This window comes from Chelon labrosus (assembly GCF_963514085.1).
Source record: "Chelon labrosus genome assembly, chromosome: 5".
Classification (NCBI taxonomy): domain Eukaryota; kingdom Metazoa; phylum Chordata; class Actinopteri; order Mugiliformes; family Mugilidae; genus Chelon; species Chelon labrosus.
The window spans coordinates 409,762-424,415 of NC_140341.1; the positions used below are offsets into that span (position 1 = coordinate 409,762).

Genomic DNA, 14,654 nt, shown 5'->3' on the forward strand with positions numbered 1-14,654 from the left:
GTATATGACACACCTGTATATAACACACCTGTATATGACACACCTGTATGACACACCTGTATATAACACATCTGTATATGACACACCTGTATATAACACACCTGTATATAACACACCTGTATATGACACACCTGTATATGACACACCTGTATATAACACACCTGTATATAACACACCTATTGACCATGGTTGTGACCTTCATTCCATTTAACTCACCTGTAGTCCACCTGCTCTGTCACACCATATACACACTGGATGTACACACAGTACACACCATATACACACTGGATATACACACAGTACACACCATATACACACTGGATGTACACGCAGTACACACCATATACACACTGGATGTACACGCAGTACACACCATATACACACTGGATGTACACACAGTACACACCATATACACACTGGATATACACACAGTACACACCATATACACACTGGATGTACACGCAGTACACACCATATACACACTGGATGTACACACAGTACACACCATATACACACTGGATATACACACAGTACACACCATATACACACTGGATGTACACGCAGTACACACCATATACACACTGGATATACACGCAGTACACACTATATACACACTGGATATACACACAGTACACACTATATACACACTGGATGTATACACAGTACACACCATATACACACAGTACACACCATGTACACACTATATACACACAGTACACACCATATACACACCATATACACACAGTACACACCATGTACACACTATATACACACAGTACACACCATATACACACCATATACACACAGTACACACTATATACACACCATATACACACCATATACACACCATGTACACACCATATACACACCATATACACACAGTACACACCATGTACACACTATATACACACAGTACACACCATATACACACCATATACACACCATATACACACCATGTACACACCATATACACACCATATACACACAGTACACACCATGTACACACTATATACACACAGTACACACCATATACACACCATATACACACCATGTACACACCATATACACACAGTACACACCATATACACACAGTACACACCATATACACACCATATACACACCATGTACACACCATATACACACAGTACACACCATATACACACCATATACACACCATGTACACACCATATACACACCATATACACACAGTACACACCATGTACACACTATATACACACAGTACACACCATATACACACCATATACACACAGTACACACCATATACACACCATATACACACCATGTACACACTATATACACACAGTACACACCATATACACACTGGATGTACACACAGTACACACCATGTACACACTATATACACACAGTACACACCATATACACACTGGATGTACACACAGCACACACCATGTACACACCATATACACACTGGATACACACACAGTACACACCATGTACACACAGTACACACACACCGTGGGTACAGATCATGTGTGTGTTCCAGGTCATGTGAAGGATGCTCTACCTGCAGATGGAGGCTGGAAGGGAGTGGCACCCCCCCCCCCCCCCCACACACACACACACACACACGCGCGCGCACACACACACACACACACACACACACACACACGCGCGCGCGGTTCTTACCGGTGAGGTAGACTCTGCAGGAGGAGATGAAGCCTCGACGTCCGTCTCTGTTCTGTGTCCTGACCTGGTCCTGACTCGGCTCGGTCCGGCTCGGTTCGGCTCGGTCCGGCTCTACTCGGCTCGGTCCGGTCCGGACTCTCCTCTCCGGGTTTAATGTTCCTTCAGCAGAATCAGAAAACCCGCAGACACGGAGCAGCTGATTCTCTGCGGCCGAACCCAGACTGTCAAGCTAGACAGGGACACGCCACGCTTCCGGTCAATACTTTCACAATAAAAGCCCCTGAAACAAAGAGAGACGCCCTCTTCTGTTTCTGCTGGACGTCGCCGTTTATCTACAGACTGATCGTTGATCAATGTTTACTTTCAATAAAATGTGAATAACATTCAGGGATGTTTTTCATCACATTTGTTAAATCTCAACCTTTACATTTAGATCCAGATGTGTCAGGATTTATTTCATCATTCTGCTCTTAGACACATTAATCAGTACATGTTGTAATAATTAATCACATGAGATGAAGGAGTGAAGGACTAATCTGGAAACGAATAAAGTCAAGCTCCTTAAAAATAAATCTTTATTCTCTACTTCCGGTTTCCTGCTCTGAGCTCAGTGCGCCCCCTGCTGGTCGGTGTCTGTAACTGTTGTCAGACAGTGACTGACCCGTTAGAGCCCCCTGGAGGCGGAACGGGTCATTACACCCGCCTCTCTTCTTCTGTGGTTTCTTTTGGTCAAAGTGTCAGAACATATTTTAATTAATGAAAGATAAAGATGTTTGTTTGGTTTTTTTCTGTCGGTCGGTCATGTTATTTTAATTTATTCATATTTTATAAGAATAAGAAAAACCTTTATTTGTCCCACAATAGACCCTGTGATAGACTGGAGACCTGTCCAGGGTGGACCCCGCGGGTACAGAAGATGAATGAATGTGTTGAAGAATAAACAAAAAGAATTAAAAACCAGTCCAGACCAGAGTTAAACTGGTTCCAGACCTTCAGACCTCCAGCTCAGACAGTCAGCTGCTCTGTTCAGCTCCTTTTTATTTAATTCTTTTTAATTAAATCTTTATTCAGTCTTTAATTGGCCACGGAGGCGCAGGTGAGCAGGTGAGCAGGTGTGTCTGCCTGCAGGTGGAGCTCTCAGTCAACATCAGACAGATGTTTGGGGGCGTGTCTAACTGCTGTTCAGCTCCTCCCCCTCATCCAAAATAAATAAATAAATAAAAACAAGATGGCGACGGTCCACCGTGAAGGAAGAGACACAGCTCTGATCATAGATGCATCGTTCGGTTTGACCTGCAGGAGGCGCCACGCTCCTCTTCATCTTCATCATCCAGCGGTTCGGTCAGAGTTTCAGGAGGAAGAGGAGGAAGAGGAGGAAGAGGAGGAGTCCTGGTGATGAATGTGCTGATTATTCAGGTGAAGCAGAGAAGAACAGAAGCTCCTCAGTTGAGCTGTTTCCTGTTGAAGACTCAGAGACTCATAGAGGACAGGAGGACAGGAGGACTCACAGAGACCAGGAGGATTCACAGAAGACAGGAGGACTCACAGAGACCAGGAGGACAGGAGGACTCAGAGGGGTCAGGAGGATAGGAGGACTCACAGAGGACAGGAGGACAGGAGGATTCAGAGAGGTCAGGAGGACAGGAGGACTCACAGAGGACAGGAGGACTCACAGAGAACAGGAGGACTCACAGAGACCAGGAGGGCTTAGAGAGGACAGGAGGACTCACAGAGACCAGGAGGACGGGAGGACTCAGAGGGGTCAGGAGGATAGGAGGACTCACAGAGGACAGGAGGACAGGAGGACTCAGAGAGGTCAGGAGGACAGGAGGACTCACAGAGGACAGGAGGACTCACAGAGAACAGGAGGACTCACAGAGACCAGGAGGGCTTAGAGAGGACAGGAGGACTCACAGAGACCAGGAGGACTTAGGGAGGACAGGAGGACTCACAGTGGACAGGAGGACAGGAGGACTCAGAGAGGTCAGGAGGACAGGAGGACTCACAGAGAACAGGAGGACTCACAGAGACCAGGAGGGCTTAGAGAGGACAGGAGGACTCACAGAGACCAGGAGGACTTAGGGAGGACAGGAGGACTCACAGAGACCAGGAGGACAGGAGGACTCAGAGGGGCCAGGAGGATAGGAGGACTCACAGAGGACAGGAGGACAGGAGGACTCACAGAGGACAGGAGGACTCACAGAGACCAGGAGGGCTTAGAGAGGACAGGAGGACTCACAGAGGACAGGAGGACTCACAGTGGACAGGAGGACTAAAGGAGGACAGGAGGACTCAGAGAGGACAGGACTCACAGAGGACAGGAGGACTCACAGAGGACAGGAGGACTCCGTCCATACAGAGTTTCAGGTCAGAGTCTTTTTCTGCTTTTAAATCTAACGCACCCTTGGGGGCGGAGTCTGGTCCAACAGAGTCATGTGACCAGAAATATTCACAGCTGATGAGTTTGTAGTTTCTGTCTGTGATCAGAAACTGATCAATGGATTCAGGAAATGATCACATTGATCAACATGTGGAGGCAACTTTAGCAACACAACAACCTCTGAGTGTGAAACAATTACTGTTGTGTCTCGTGTGTCTCGTGTCTCTTGTGTGTCCATTGTGAAGTGTCGTCCTCTGTGTGTTGAGTTGTGGAGGATGTTTGTGAAACGCTCGACTGCCATGAAGGAATCTAAACAGATGAACCCTGGTGCATTCTGGGACGTTCCTCGTCACCTGTGAAGCTGCAGTGTCCCTACCCCTAATGTCCTCTTATCTTTTACTTCCTGTTTGATGAAGATTAGACCATGAAGTCAGTTTGTTTACCAGACTGTGGCTGCTGCAGGAAGTCGGTTGGTTGGATGTTGGATGTTAGTTGTCGGTTCATTCTTGGTTTGTCCTGACGGTGAGAACTTCACTGACCTCGGCCTCCGTCTGATAAACAGCTGCAGTACAAACACTGGCTTATTGATCTTCTGTCACCGTCTGTTAAGATTAACCAGGAGCTCTGATAAACCTGACGTCTTTGAATGCACCATTGTCTCTTGTTAATCTGAACGCTGCCTTCGCTGTCTGTACTAAAATAGAAACCCAAGGACAGACTGGGATGTGTTTGCTGCTCTTTATAAATATGTCCGTGAGCTTAAAGGTGGTCACCTGCTTGGGGCCCCGGTCCAGTAGGGGCCCCTGAGGGTCGACCAACTTTAAACTACAGCAGTGCCAGTGGGAGACATTCTTTAATGTTAACACCCGTTAGCTTAGCTAGCAGAGCTCTTAGTTCACATCATAGACTGTAGAACCAAGATGGCCGCCGTGACTCCTCCTCCTCCCTAGATCTAGAACTGGATCCAGGTTCTGGATGATCCGTTACCTCTGCTCTCTGCTCCACCTCCACCAGTTACTAACAACATTTAAATCCAGCTCCTTCAAGGATTCACACTTTGTAAATGCTAACGTAGCTAGCTAGCTAAAGTTTAACTTGCAGTTGGTAAGTTTCCAGCTAAACCACTCGTTTAGAAGCTTTCACACAGACATGCTTAGTTAGATGGTTGGCAACTGTCAATCATCATGACATCACTTCCTGTTTCTGTAGTGTAAATAACTTGAACATACATCAGCATCATATTAACTCCACGCCCTCCGTCATGACGTCCAGGGGTTCTACAGGCTGTGCTTCAAGTCTCTCTCTGAGTCTAGTCAAGTGTGTTGACTTGTTAGCTTAGCTGAATCATGTTAGCTTAGCTGCAACTTGTTAGCTTAGCTGAATCATGTTAGCTTAGCTGCAACTTGTTAGCTTAGCTGAATCATGTTAGCTTAGCTGCAACTTGTTAGCTTCCTTGAAACTTGTTAGCTAAGCTGACACTTAGTCACTTAGTCTAGCTGAAACTGAAACTCGTTAGCTTAGCGTAGCCTCAAAGGACGTGTATACACTCGTAGTTAAAGCATCAGCAGTCAAGTGTTTATCTGTTGTGACATCACAGGTCAGCTGGATCAACTGGACTTGTTTCTGTCGGACCAATAACACGACAGCTCCACAAACATTTAATGAACTAAACATTTCAACAACCTGACATTCAAGAAGAATGAAGTCTGCTGTTGAGTTGTGTTACTGAAAAACTGCAGATTATGTCTCTGGGGCCAGACTGGACCATGTGGCGGCCAGGTTCGGCCCACGGGTCGTATGGTTGACACCTCTGATGTCCATGAAAGTGTTAAAGTTCAGAGAGCTGAAGAGGAAGAAGGATGAAGATGATCAGAGGTTCACCACTGACGCCTCTAACCTCAGTGATGACTCTGAGCGGGACCGTCCCAACGTCAGCCTCTCATGGGGGGTCCTCCTCCTCTCTAGACTCTCTAGGAGCGATGGATTACTGTCAGTGAACTGAAGCAGGAGGAGATGAGAGTCACATGTCAGTCTGCTCTTCTCTGATCAGCTGATCTCTGGTTCCTCCTCAGTGAATGAAGTCGTCGTCTCTCTGACAGGATGACTGACGTCTACTCCGTGGTCTCCAAGGTGACAGGCTCATCACCAGGTTCCTACGGCAACCAGCCTCCAGCCTTCGTCCTGCCTCCACGCAACTTCCACGTCCTGCTGGGGGGAGACGCCCGACTGGAGGGAAAGGTGGGACGATAGGTTTGGTTTCTCTTTGGTGTGTGAGTGTTAGTCTCTAGACCAGGGTCCATTCAGAAAAACAGACATTTAACGCTTGTGGTTCGTCTGAGAATAAGACTATTACCACGACAATAGCAACAGTCCGAATCAGATCTAACAGCTGATTCGTCAGCAGCCAATCAGAGAGCAGAGAGAGGCACCTCGGTCTGACACGGATTAACTTTTGTTCAGTCTTGTGATCGGCCGCCTGCAGAGAAGCAGACGCTCTCTGGTGGTTATCAGCTCAGCAGGTCACCACAGGTTCTCTGAGGGACGGAGCAGAGTCAGAACATGACACACTGTCTTCATATTGAATTTAAACTTAAAAGTTACTTTATTTTATTTTATTAAAACACATTTTCCTTTCTTAATAAACCTTCTGACCTGAATTTGTTTTCACCTGACGCTAAAAAGATCATAGTGTATGAATAATCCCACCGTGCCTGAACGCACCACCAGTCCACAAACATGGAGCGGTTGGAGAATCTAAGACGGTGGGAGGCAGAGCTTCAAGGGTCAAGGGTCAAGGTTCAAGGTTCTTTATTTGGCCATTTGTGCATAAACCAACAGTCCAGACACACTGGAAATATTGTGTGTGTGTGTGTGGGGGGGGGGGGGGGGGGGGGTTGGGAGTATTGGACTGATAGACTACACATTCATCAGGAGGGGAGGGGCTGTGGCTCAGATCATATCACGTCATCTACTGCACATTAATTAAAGTGAATTCGTAGTTCAGCCCTGCTCTTTGTCTGCCAGGTGCACGGTCATCCTGAGCCGCAGGTCACATGGTACAGAGAGGGGAGGGCTGTGATTGGTGGAGAGCGCTGCATCTTGGAGAGAGGGGGGCGAGGCGCCTTCAGCCTCCTGGTGGGCGGAGTCACAGAGGAGGACCTGGGTCGCTACACCTGTCAGGCGACCAATCAGGCGGGGAGCAGACAGGTTACCGTGGAGATCCTCCTGAAAGGTACAAATACCTGTAGTACTGATACTACTAGCTGTACTACTACTGATAATATTACTGTTGCTACTATAGATACTTCTACTGATGCTACTGATACTACTAATGATACTACCTGATACTACTGATACTACTAATGATACTACTAACTATACTTCTACCGATACTACCGCCGATGCTACTACTGATGCTACTGATACTACCAATACTACTACCAATACTACTACTGATACTACCGATACTACTACTGATACTGCTTATTCTACCGATACTACTGACACTACCAATACTACTACCGATACTACTGACACTACCAATACTACTACTGATACTACTAACTATACTTCTACCGATACTAGCGATGCTACTACTGAGTGTCCTAGAGCTAGACCGTGAGCCCAGAGTCCCTCTCAGCTCTAAACCAGTTTAATTCTGATGTTTCTCCAGCTGCAGAGGATTCTGGGAAGACGTTTGTCCTTCCGTCCTCCATGAAGACAGGGTGAGGATGAACTGTGACCATATCGACAGACTTCCTCTTACTGAAGTCTACTCCAGGCACCAGGGGGCGCTGGAACATTTATCTTATCTTTATATTATTTTCATGCGATAAGCTCCATGATGCGTGAGGCCTGGTGTTCTTATTATTGAGGAGTAAAGAAGTGACTTGTGACTCATGCTTACAGAACTTCATTTCCCATGATTCCAGGCGTCACTCTGCCGCTCTGATGCGGGACAACAGGCCCAGTATTTGGGCTGAGAGTCCACCCAAGTTCATCACCAAACCGAGCCATGTGTCGGCCAAGCTGGGGCAGAGCGGGAAATTCTCTGCCAAAATAACGGGACGACCTCAGCCCCAGGTCACATGGTACAAGGTAGGAGGAGCTTAAAGATGCCGCTCTGCTCATTCATCACTTCATCTGATCATCAGTGTTTGTTTTGTCTCAGGGAGAGGCGGAGCTTCAGTCCAGTGGGCGGGTCAGAATGTACGAACGCTCTGGCCTCCACTTCCTGGAGATACAGGAAGTAGGCGCGGAGGACGCTGGAAGTTACACGTGTTCCGTGGCAAACGGTTCAGGAACAGCCACCGCTAGAACCGAGCTCAGAGTCCAGGGTGAGACGGCCAATCAGAGCTGCTGGCCACACCCACATCTCATGAAAATAAAACCTTTTTTAAAGAATGTGAAACCTCAGTCGATGAAAGATATCAGGGGGGTATTCCAGAAAGCAGGTTTAACAAACACTGAGATAAAACTTAACCTCTGGGTTGTCTGAACCTGAGGCGACTAAACCCGAGCTGTCGGTTCCAAAACACCGGTTTGCAATCAGTTCAATCAACCCCGGATTGTTTAACCTAGAGTTGTGCGCGATCACGGCGAAGTTATAAAGGCATCATCTATTGAGAGTCGAAACCATGAGTAAAAATGGCAAAGCGCAGAGCAGCCTATTTTTCTGAAGCGGAGCAGCAAGTTCTGCTCGAGGCGTACGAGGAGGAAAGAGCGATAATCACGAAAAAAGCAATAGGCTACTTGCGCGTCTGCCAAGGAACGAGACCTTGCTTGGCAGAGAATTGCCGACCGCGTAAATGCGTAAGTTTAGTAGGATATAGCACACTAATGTGTCAGAAGCACAATAATTCAGTAGATATTAGGCTACATATTAACTGCTTTGTATGAGACTTTCTTATACTATAGACGACCTTGTCATATATTGTATTATTTTTAATTAGATGTAACCCGACCGCCCTCAAGAGAACGTGGCCGCAGGTCAAAACAAAATATAAAAACATTGTCCAAGTTGGTAAGATATATCTGGGTGCATCATCTTAGACATCACTTATCCAGTATTATATTCTTGAATTGCCATATTGCAACAAGTTACGTTCATTTCAAAGCCAATAGGAAGAAAGCAGAGGAGAGGAAGACCGGTTCTGGGCCAGCGGTGTCCCCCCTCACCCCTGTGGAGGAGTTGGCGATCAGTATCAATCGAGGGCGTCCGATGATGGAGGGGATTCCTGGGGGCACGTCATCGGAGCCTTCAACCTCCCAGGAGGAGTAAAATGAACTAGTGCAATGTATTTACCCTAATAGGCCTACGCCTCAATCACTTATGTCTAATTTGTGTAGCCTTGCATGTTCGAAAATGACCAATTTATAGCCAATATTACCGTTCATATAAATAATAGGAGGATGAAGAGACATTATCAGCAGTCACGGAGGAATCGAGGTAAAGAAATGCTGTGCAGAGACTAGAGCATAGTTTCTTCATGTTTTCTGTCAGTGCATGAGAACACTGGATCAGAACATTTGCTCTATAATGAAGTGTTTTCTCTTTTCAGGCCATGAAACACGCAATGGGCAAATAAATGTGTGAAACAGTCTTACGTGCATTTATTTTATTTTTTTTGGTTGAAGTGATTGTGACAGATTTCATCACGCATTCTTTGACCATCTCTGATGTCAAGTTGCTGAATGTGTTCCTATCTGCTCCTCAGTAGCAGGAACTAATTCATTGCGCAACGTTGCAATGTTGTGCAATAGGCTATCGCACGCGCAACAATTACGATGAGCGAATCCACGATGCGTAACGTTCGAAATGTGGGGATGGAGAATGTTGTTTAAATAAATTAAAGATTCCGCAGAAAAACAGTAGCGCTCTGGCAAAAACTCATCAGGAAAAGAAAGGATATCAAGCCATTGTGTGACAAGTGTGGAAAAAGCGGCCTGGCTGAACGTGCACTTATACCCGAACATAACCTGAACAAAACCTACCCCTACCAGGTTAAGTTCAGAGCCTATGTTACTATAGTTACTTACATAGCCTGATCATTTTTGAGCGTTCTGGAACCAAAATCCCAGGTTTACCACTAACTCTGGGTTTACATACCCAGTTAAGTTCAGAACCTATGTTACCATAGTTACTTACATAGCCTGATCATATTTGAGCGTTCTGGAACCGAAATCCCAGGTTTACCGCTAACTCTGGGTTTACATACCCAGAGTTAGCGGTAAACCTGCTTTCTGGAATACCCCCCAGATCTAACTCTAAACCTCTGTTAACAGATGCTGATCAGCTGTTTGTTTGTCCTGACTCCGCCTCCAGGTGAGTCCTCTCAGTCACCTGACTCCAGCACCTGGATAATAAAATCACACTGAGCTTTGTTTACATCACTTCCGGTCTTTTCACTGTCTTCTGCAGGACCGTCCACCTGTCTGAGGACCTGTCAGTGGGCGGAGCTATTGTTGGACCCAAAGAGGGGGAGGAGCCTGGACAGATGGCAGCTGCTCTGGTACCTGGGTCGCATCATTAACTTTATTATCAAGGGTCTGAAGAAGAGGTGACAGAGAGACAGGATCAAAAGCTGTGACTTTAAATCTGTCTGCAGGTCCGGTCAGTCGCTGGTCCTGGTCCAGTTCAGACCGGTTTAGTCCAGCCACCAGCAGCTGGTCCAGACATCATCAGGTCAGACACTGGGTTATCTTAGCTAAAGTTGCTTTAGCTAATGTTGCTTTAAGAAATATGACTTCAGCCAGTGGTACGTTGACTAAATGTATTAAACTATTGTTACTGATGCTATGCTAGCTAATGTTGCTTCAATGTGGGTCGCCGGGATAGCTCAGTGGGTAGAGCTGGCGACCCATGTGCCAAGGCTGAGTCCTTGCTGCAGCAAGCCCAGGTTCGAGTCCGACCTGTGGCTCTTTGCTGCGTGTCATCCCCTCTCTCTCTCTGCCCCCCTTTCCTGTCTACCTTCAGCTATCCCTATCATAAAGGCAACAAAAGCCCCAAAAACATATTTTTAAAAAAAAAAAAAAAAATGTTGCTTCAATGCTACATTAGCTAACATGACTTTAGTGAGTCCTTCAGTGAGTATGAGCTTTGTACAGCCATACGTCACTAACAGAGGTTGTCTAGAGTTCATGTTGTCCTCTCAGATAAACCATCACTGATCATCTGTGTTTCAGGGCTGGAAGGAGGTCCAACCTGCGGTTCGAGGCCATCCCTCTGGACCAGGTGGCCACAGAGGGAGGACAGGTCACGTTCACCTGCCAAGGTCATTGATTTCTGACCGGTCTCTTACTGGTCTCTGACTGGTCTCTGACTGGTCTGACTGATCTCTGATTGGTCTGACTGGTCTCTGACTGGTCTGACTGGTCTCTGACTGGTCTGACTGATCTCTGATTGGTCTGACTGGTCTCTGACTGGTCTCTGACTGGTCTGACTGATCTCTGATTGGTCTGACTGGTCTCTGACTGGTCTCTGACTGGTCTGACTGATCTCTGATTGGTCTGACTGGTCTCTGACTGGTCTCTGACTGGTCTCTGATTGGTCTGACTGGTCTCTGACTGGTCTGACTGGTCTCTGATTGGTCTGACTGGTCTCTGACTGGTCTCTGACTGGTCTGACTGATCTCTGATTGGTCTGACTGGTCTCTGACTGGTCTGACTGATCTCTGATTGGTCTGACTGGTCTCTGACTGGTCTCTGACTGGTCTGACTGGTCTCTGACTGGTCTGACTGATCTCTGATTGGTCTGACTGGTCTCTGACTGGTCTCTGACTGGTCTGACTGATCTCTGACTGGTCTCTGACTGGTCTCTGACTGGTCTGACTGGTCTCTGATTGGTCTGACTGGTCTCTGACTGGTCTCTGACTGGTCTGACTGATCTCTGATTGGTCTGACTGGTCTCTGACTGGTCTCTGATTGGTCACTGGTCTCTGATTGGTCTCTGACAGTAAGACCTGTCTGTCTGTCCCCCTGTCTGTCCGTCTGTCTGATCAAGTGGAGGACATGTTGTCCATGTAGACAGTGTGTTGCAGTGAGTCCTCCAGCAGAGGGCAGCAGACACTCTGATCAGCTGAACACATGATCAAACCAGCACGTTTAACAGAACTTTATTTAAACGTCCCAGAGGAGCGCAGGGACGTCGACCTGGAGAATCACTTAGATGTTTAGTTGTAAATAACAGGACTAAATGACGCTTTAGAGTGAGAACTGTTTTCAGATCAGCTCTGATTTAATGTATCTGACTGAGAGCTGTGCACTGTAAAACATGTCACAGGATTTCAGTCAAATCAACTCTGTCAGTTGATGTAAGTATGAGGACGTCCCCCTGTCTGAAACTATTAACGGCTTTAATGAGACCTGGTTAAATAAAAACTATAAATATTTGTGAAGGAAAATGTGGATGAAGTTCAGGGAGTCTTTGTAAAGGTCACAGATCTCAACATAAACAAGAAGTTATGACAAAATCTGAAAAACAAAAGTAATAAAGTTGTGATTCTCCAATAAAAGCAACGCCAGGTTTGTTAGCTTCTGTTGTTTTAGCTAAAGATATTTTAGCAGATGATGCTATAACTAGGGTTGTCAACTCCCCACCTCATTGGTCGGGCCCTTATTTGAGTGTGTGAAAAGAGTTTTTAACTATTTGACTCAAACTTGAATTTAATTAGATTCATATTTTTGAGTGAACAAAGTGGAAAAAAAATATTATTCAACAAATTATTTTTAATACAAATTAAGAAAATTAACAGAATAAACTAAATCTCTTTCTTAAACAGAAACATGTCCTGTTTAACTTCAAACTGTATAAATGAATATTAAACAACAGAAAGCAGAACTTCCTCTTGTAATAGTGCAATAAGAAAAGTGTGAGGAGAAGTTGTAGCTTTGTTGTCTTCTGGTATCTTCTCAAGCAACAGTACCTCGACCAATGAGATGAGCGGGATTCCTGCTGTCAGCTGACTGGTCACAGAGCAGGAGACGGGAATAGGTTTACTGTAAATGTTCATATAAAGCGTCCTGTTAGTCATTAAATCCATTTACATTTACACTATTTCTGATTCTCACATTAATACGGGACAAAGTGCGTCCTGTTTCAGCTCAATACGGGACGAGTACTTTTGTTTCTAAATACAGGACGATTCTGTTTTTCAAGGGACGGTTGACAACCCTAGCTATAACTAATCTGATTTTAGCTATTATTACGTTACCTTCTGTTCCTACTTTAGCTAATGTTGCTGTTTTAGGTAATAGCTACTGTGAGTTTGCTCCTGTGAGTCGTTAATTACCGTCGCTAATGTTATGTTAGCTAATGTGACTTTAGCTAGTCGCATTTTAGCTACTGTTATGTTACCCAATGTGAGTTTAGCTCTTGTGAGTCTAGCTAATGTTATGTTAGCTAATGTTACTTGTGAGCTAATCTAGCTAATGCTGCTCCCTTAATTCTGCATAACTTTAAACCTTGATATAATTCTTCTGACTTATTAAATAACAAGAGACAATCATCCACATGTGAAACCAGTAAATCCTTTTATCAGGATGATGAACAAACATGTGATATTATTGATTTTATTGGATGAAGATGGCTGATCAGTTTGGTTTTTGGATCAGTTTCAGTCACAGTATGGATCCTAATCTCTCCAGTCTGTGGTTTAACAGTTAACTTAAATCAACAGCTCACGTTTTACAGTGCACTCTGTCGTACAGCTGTTGAACAAATACAGTAGGAGAGCTGGAAGCCATATAAAGACAAAACACGCTGCTGCAGCCAACGCACACTCAGAAACACACAGAAACACTGAAGCCGACCCAACAAGGGCATGGAGAGGAGTCAGAGCTGGACTTCATCACTCTGCTGCGTCCCTCCGCCTCTTAAAACGCCCAAATTTAGAACAGACTTTGGTTCAGAGGTCTTTAAACGTTGTGCTCCTCTCACAGAGAACAGTCACCAAATGCTGCTCGGTCTTTCAGAGGACGGGGTCGTACAACAATGTGAGATGTCTTGGTTTACACTGTCATAGAGTTCATTTTATTTTATTCAGTCTGTATTTAACCAGGTTTGTCACATTGAGATCAAAGATCTCTTTTACAAGACAGACCTGGCCAAGATAGTTTAATCAAGAATTAACATGAAATCCCAGAGCTGCATAACGTAGAACTGCTCTGTAAAACAACAGGTTTCAGCATCTTTTTAAAGTGGTTCAGGGATGCTCCATGCAGCAGGAGCAGAAAACCTAAAAGACAGAACCAGAGACAACAGTTTATCTTTAGAACAGAGACAGTGTTCTCAACATTCAAGCTTGAAAGAGAAGATAAATACATTAGGACTGGATTTATAAATAAAAACATACCAGTGTGTGCATAAAGCAGCTCAGTTCACTTTGAATAAAAGGCCCATGATGGAGTCTATCCAGTGAGCAGAGGCCGCATCAGAATCTGGTAGGAAGAAGAACTAGACTTGTTTCTGTAATAAAGTCTAAATTTAAATGGTCATCAATTAAAAAACCAGCAGAGCAACTCAGTGTGATGACCAAGAATCTTCTCAGACACTGCTGAGAACAAGCTGCTGTTCTTCTACTCCATCATGTTGAAGATAAATAAACTC

General features: G+C 45.3%; 1 protein-coding gene across 1 annotated transcript in view; it reads left to right on the forward strand.

Annotated features, from left to right (window-relative positions):
- Window positions 1-5,663: 5,663 nt before the first annotated feature.
- The window catches only part of mylka (myosin, light chain kinase a), a gene marked incomplete at its 3' end in the record, with an annotated part of 36,109 nt that continues 27,118 nt past the window's right edge, over window positions 5,664-14,654 (forward strand). The window contains exons 1-9 of the mRNA XM_084545577.1: window positions 5,664-6,286; window positions 7,073-7,280; window positions 7,728-7,773; window positions 7,981-8,146; window positions 8,220-8,385; window positions 10,334-10,373; window positions 10,470-10,560; window positions 10,657-10,733; window positions 11,234-11,322. Of these exons, the coding sequence (XP_084401703.1) occupies window positions 6,149-6,286; window positions 7,073-7,280; window positions 7,728-7,773; window positions 7,981-8,146; window positions 8,220-8,385; window positions 10,334-10,373; window positions 10,470-10,560; window positions 10,657-10,733; window positions 11,234-11,322 (1,021 nt within the window). The 5' untranslated portion in view covers window positions 5,664-6,148. The remainder of the gene's footprint in view (window positions 6,287-7,072; window positions 7,281-7,727; window positions 7,774-7,980; window positions 8,147-8,219; window positions 8,386-10,333; window positions 10,374-10,469; window positions 10,561-10,656; window positions 10,734-11,233; window positions 11,323-14,654) is intronic.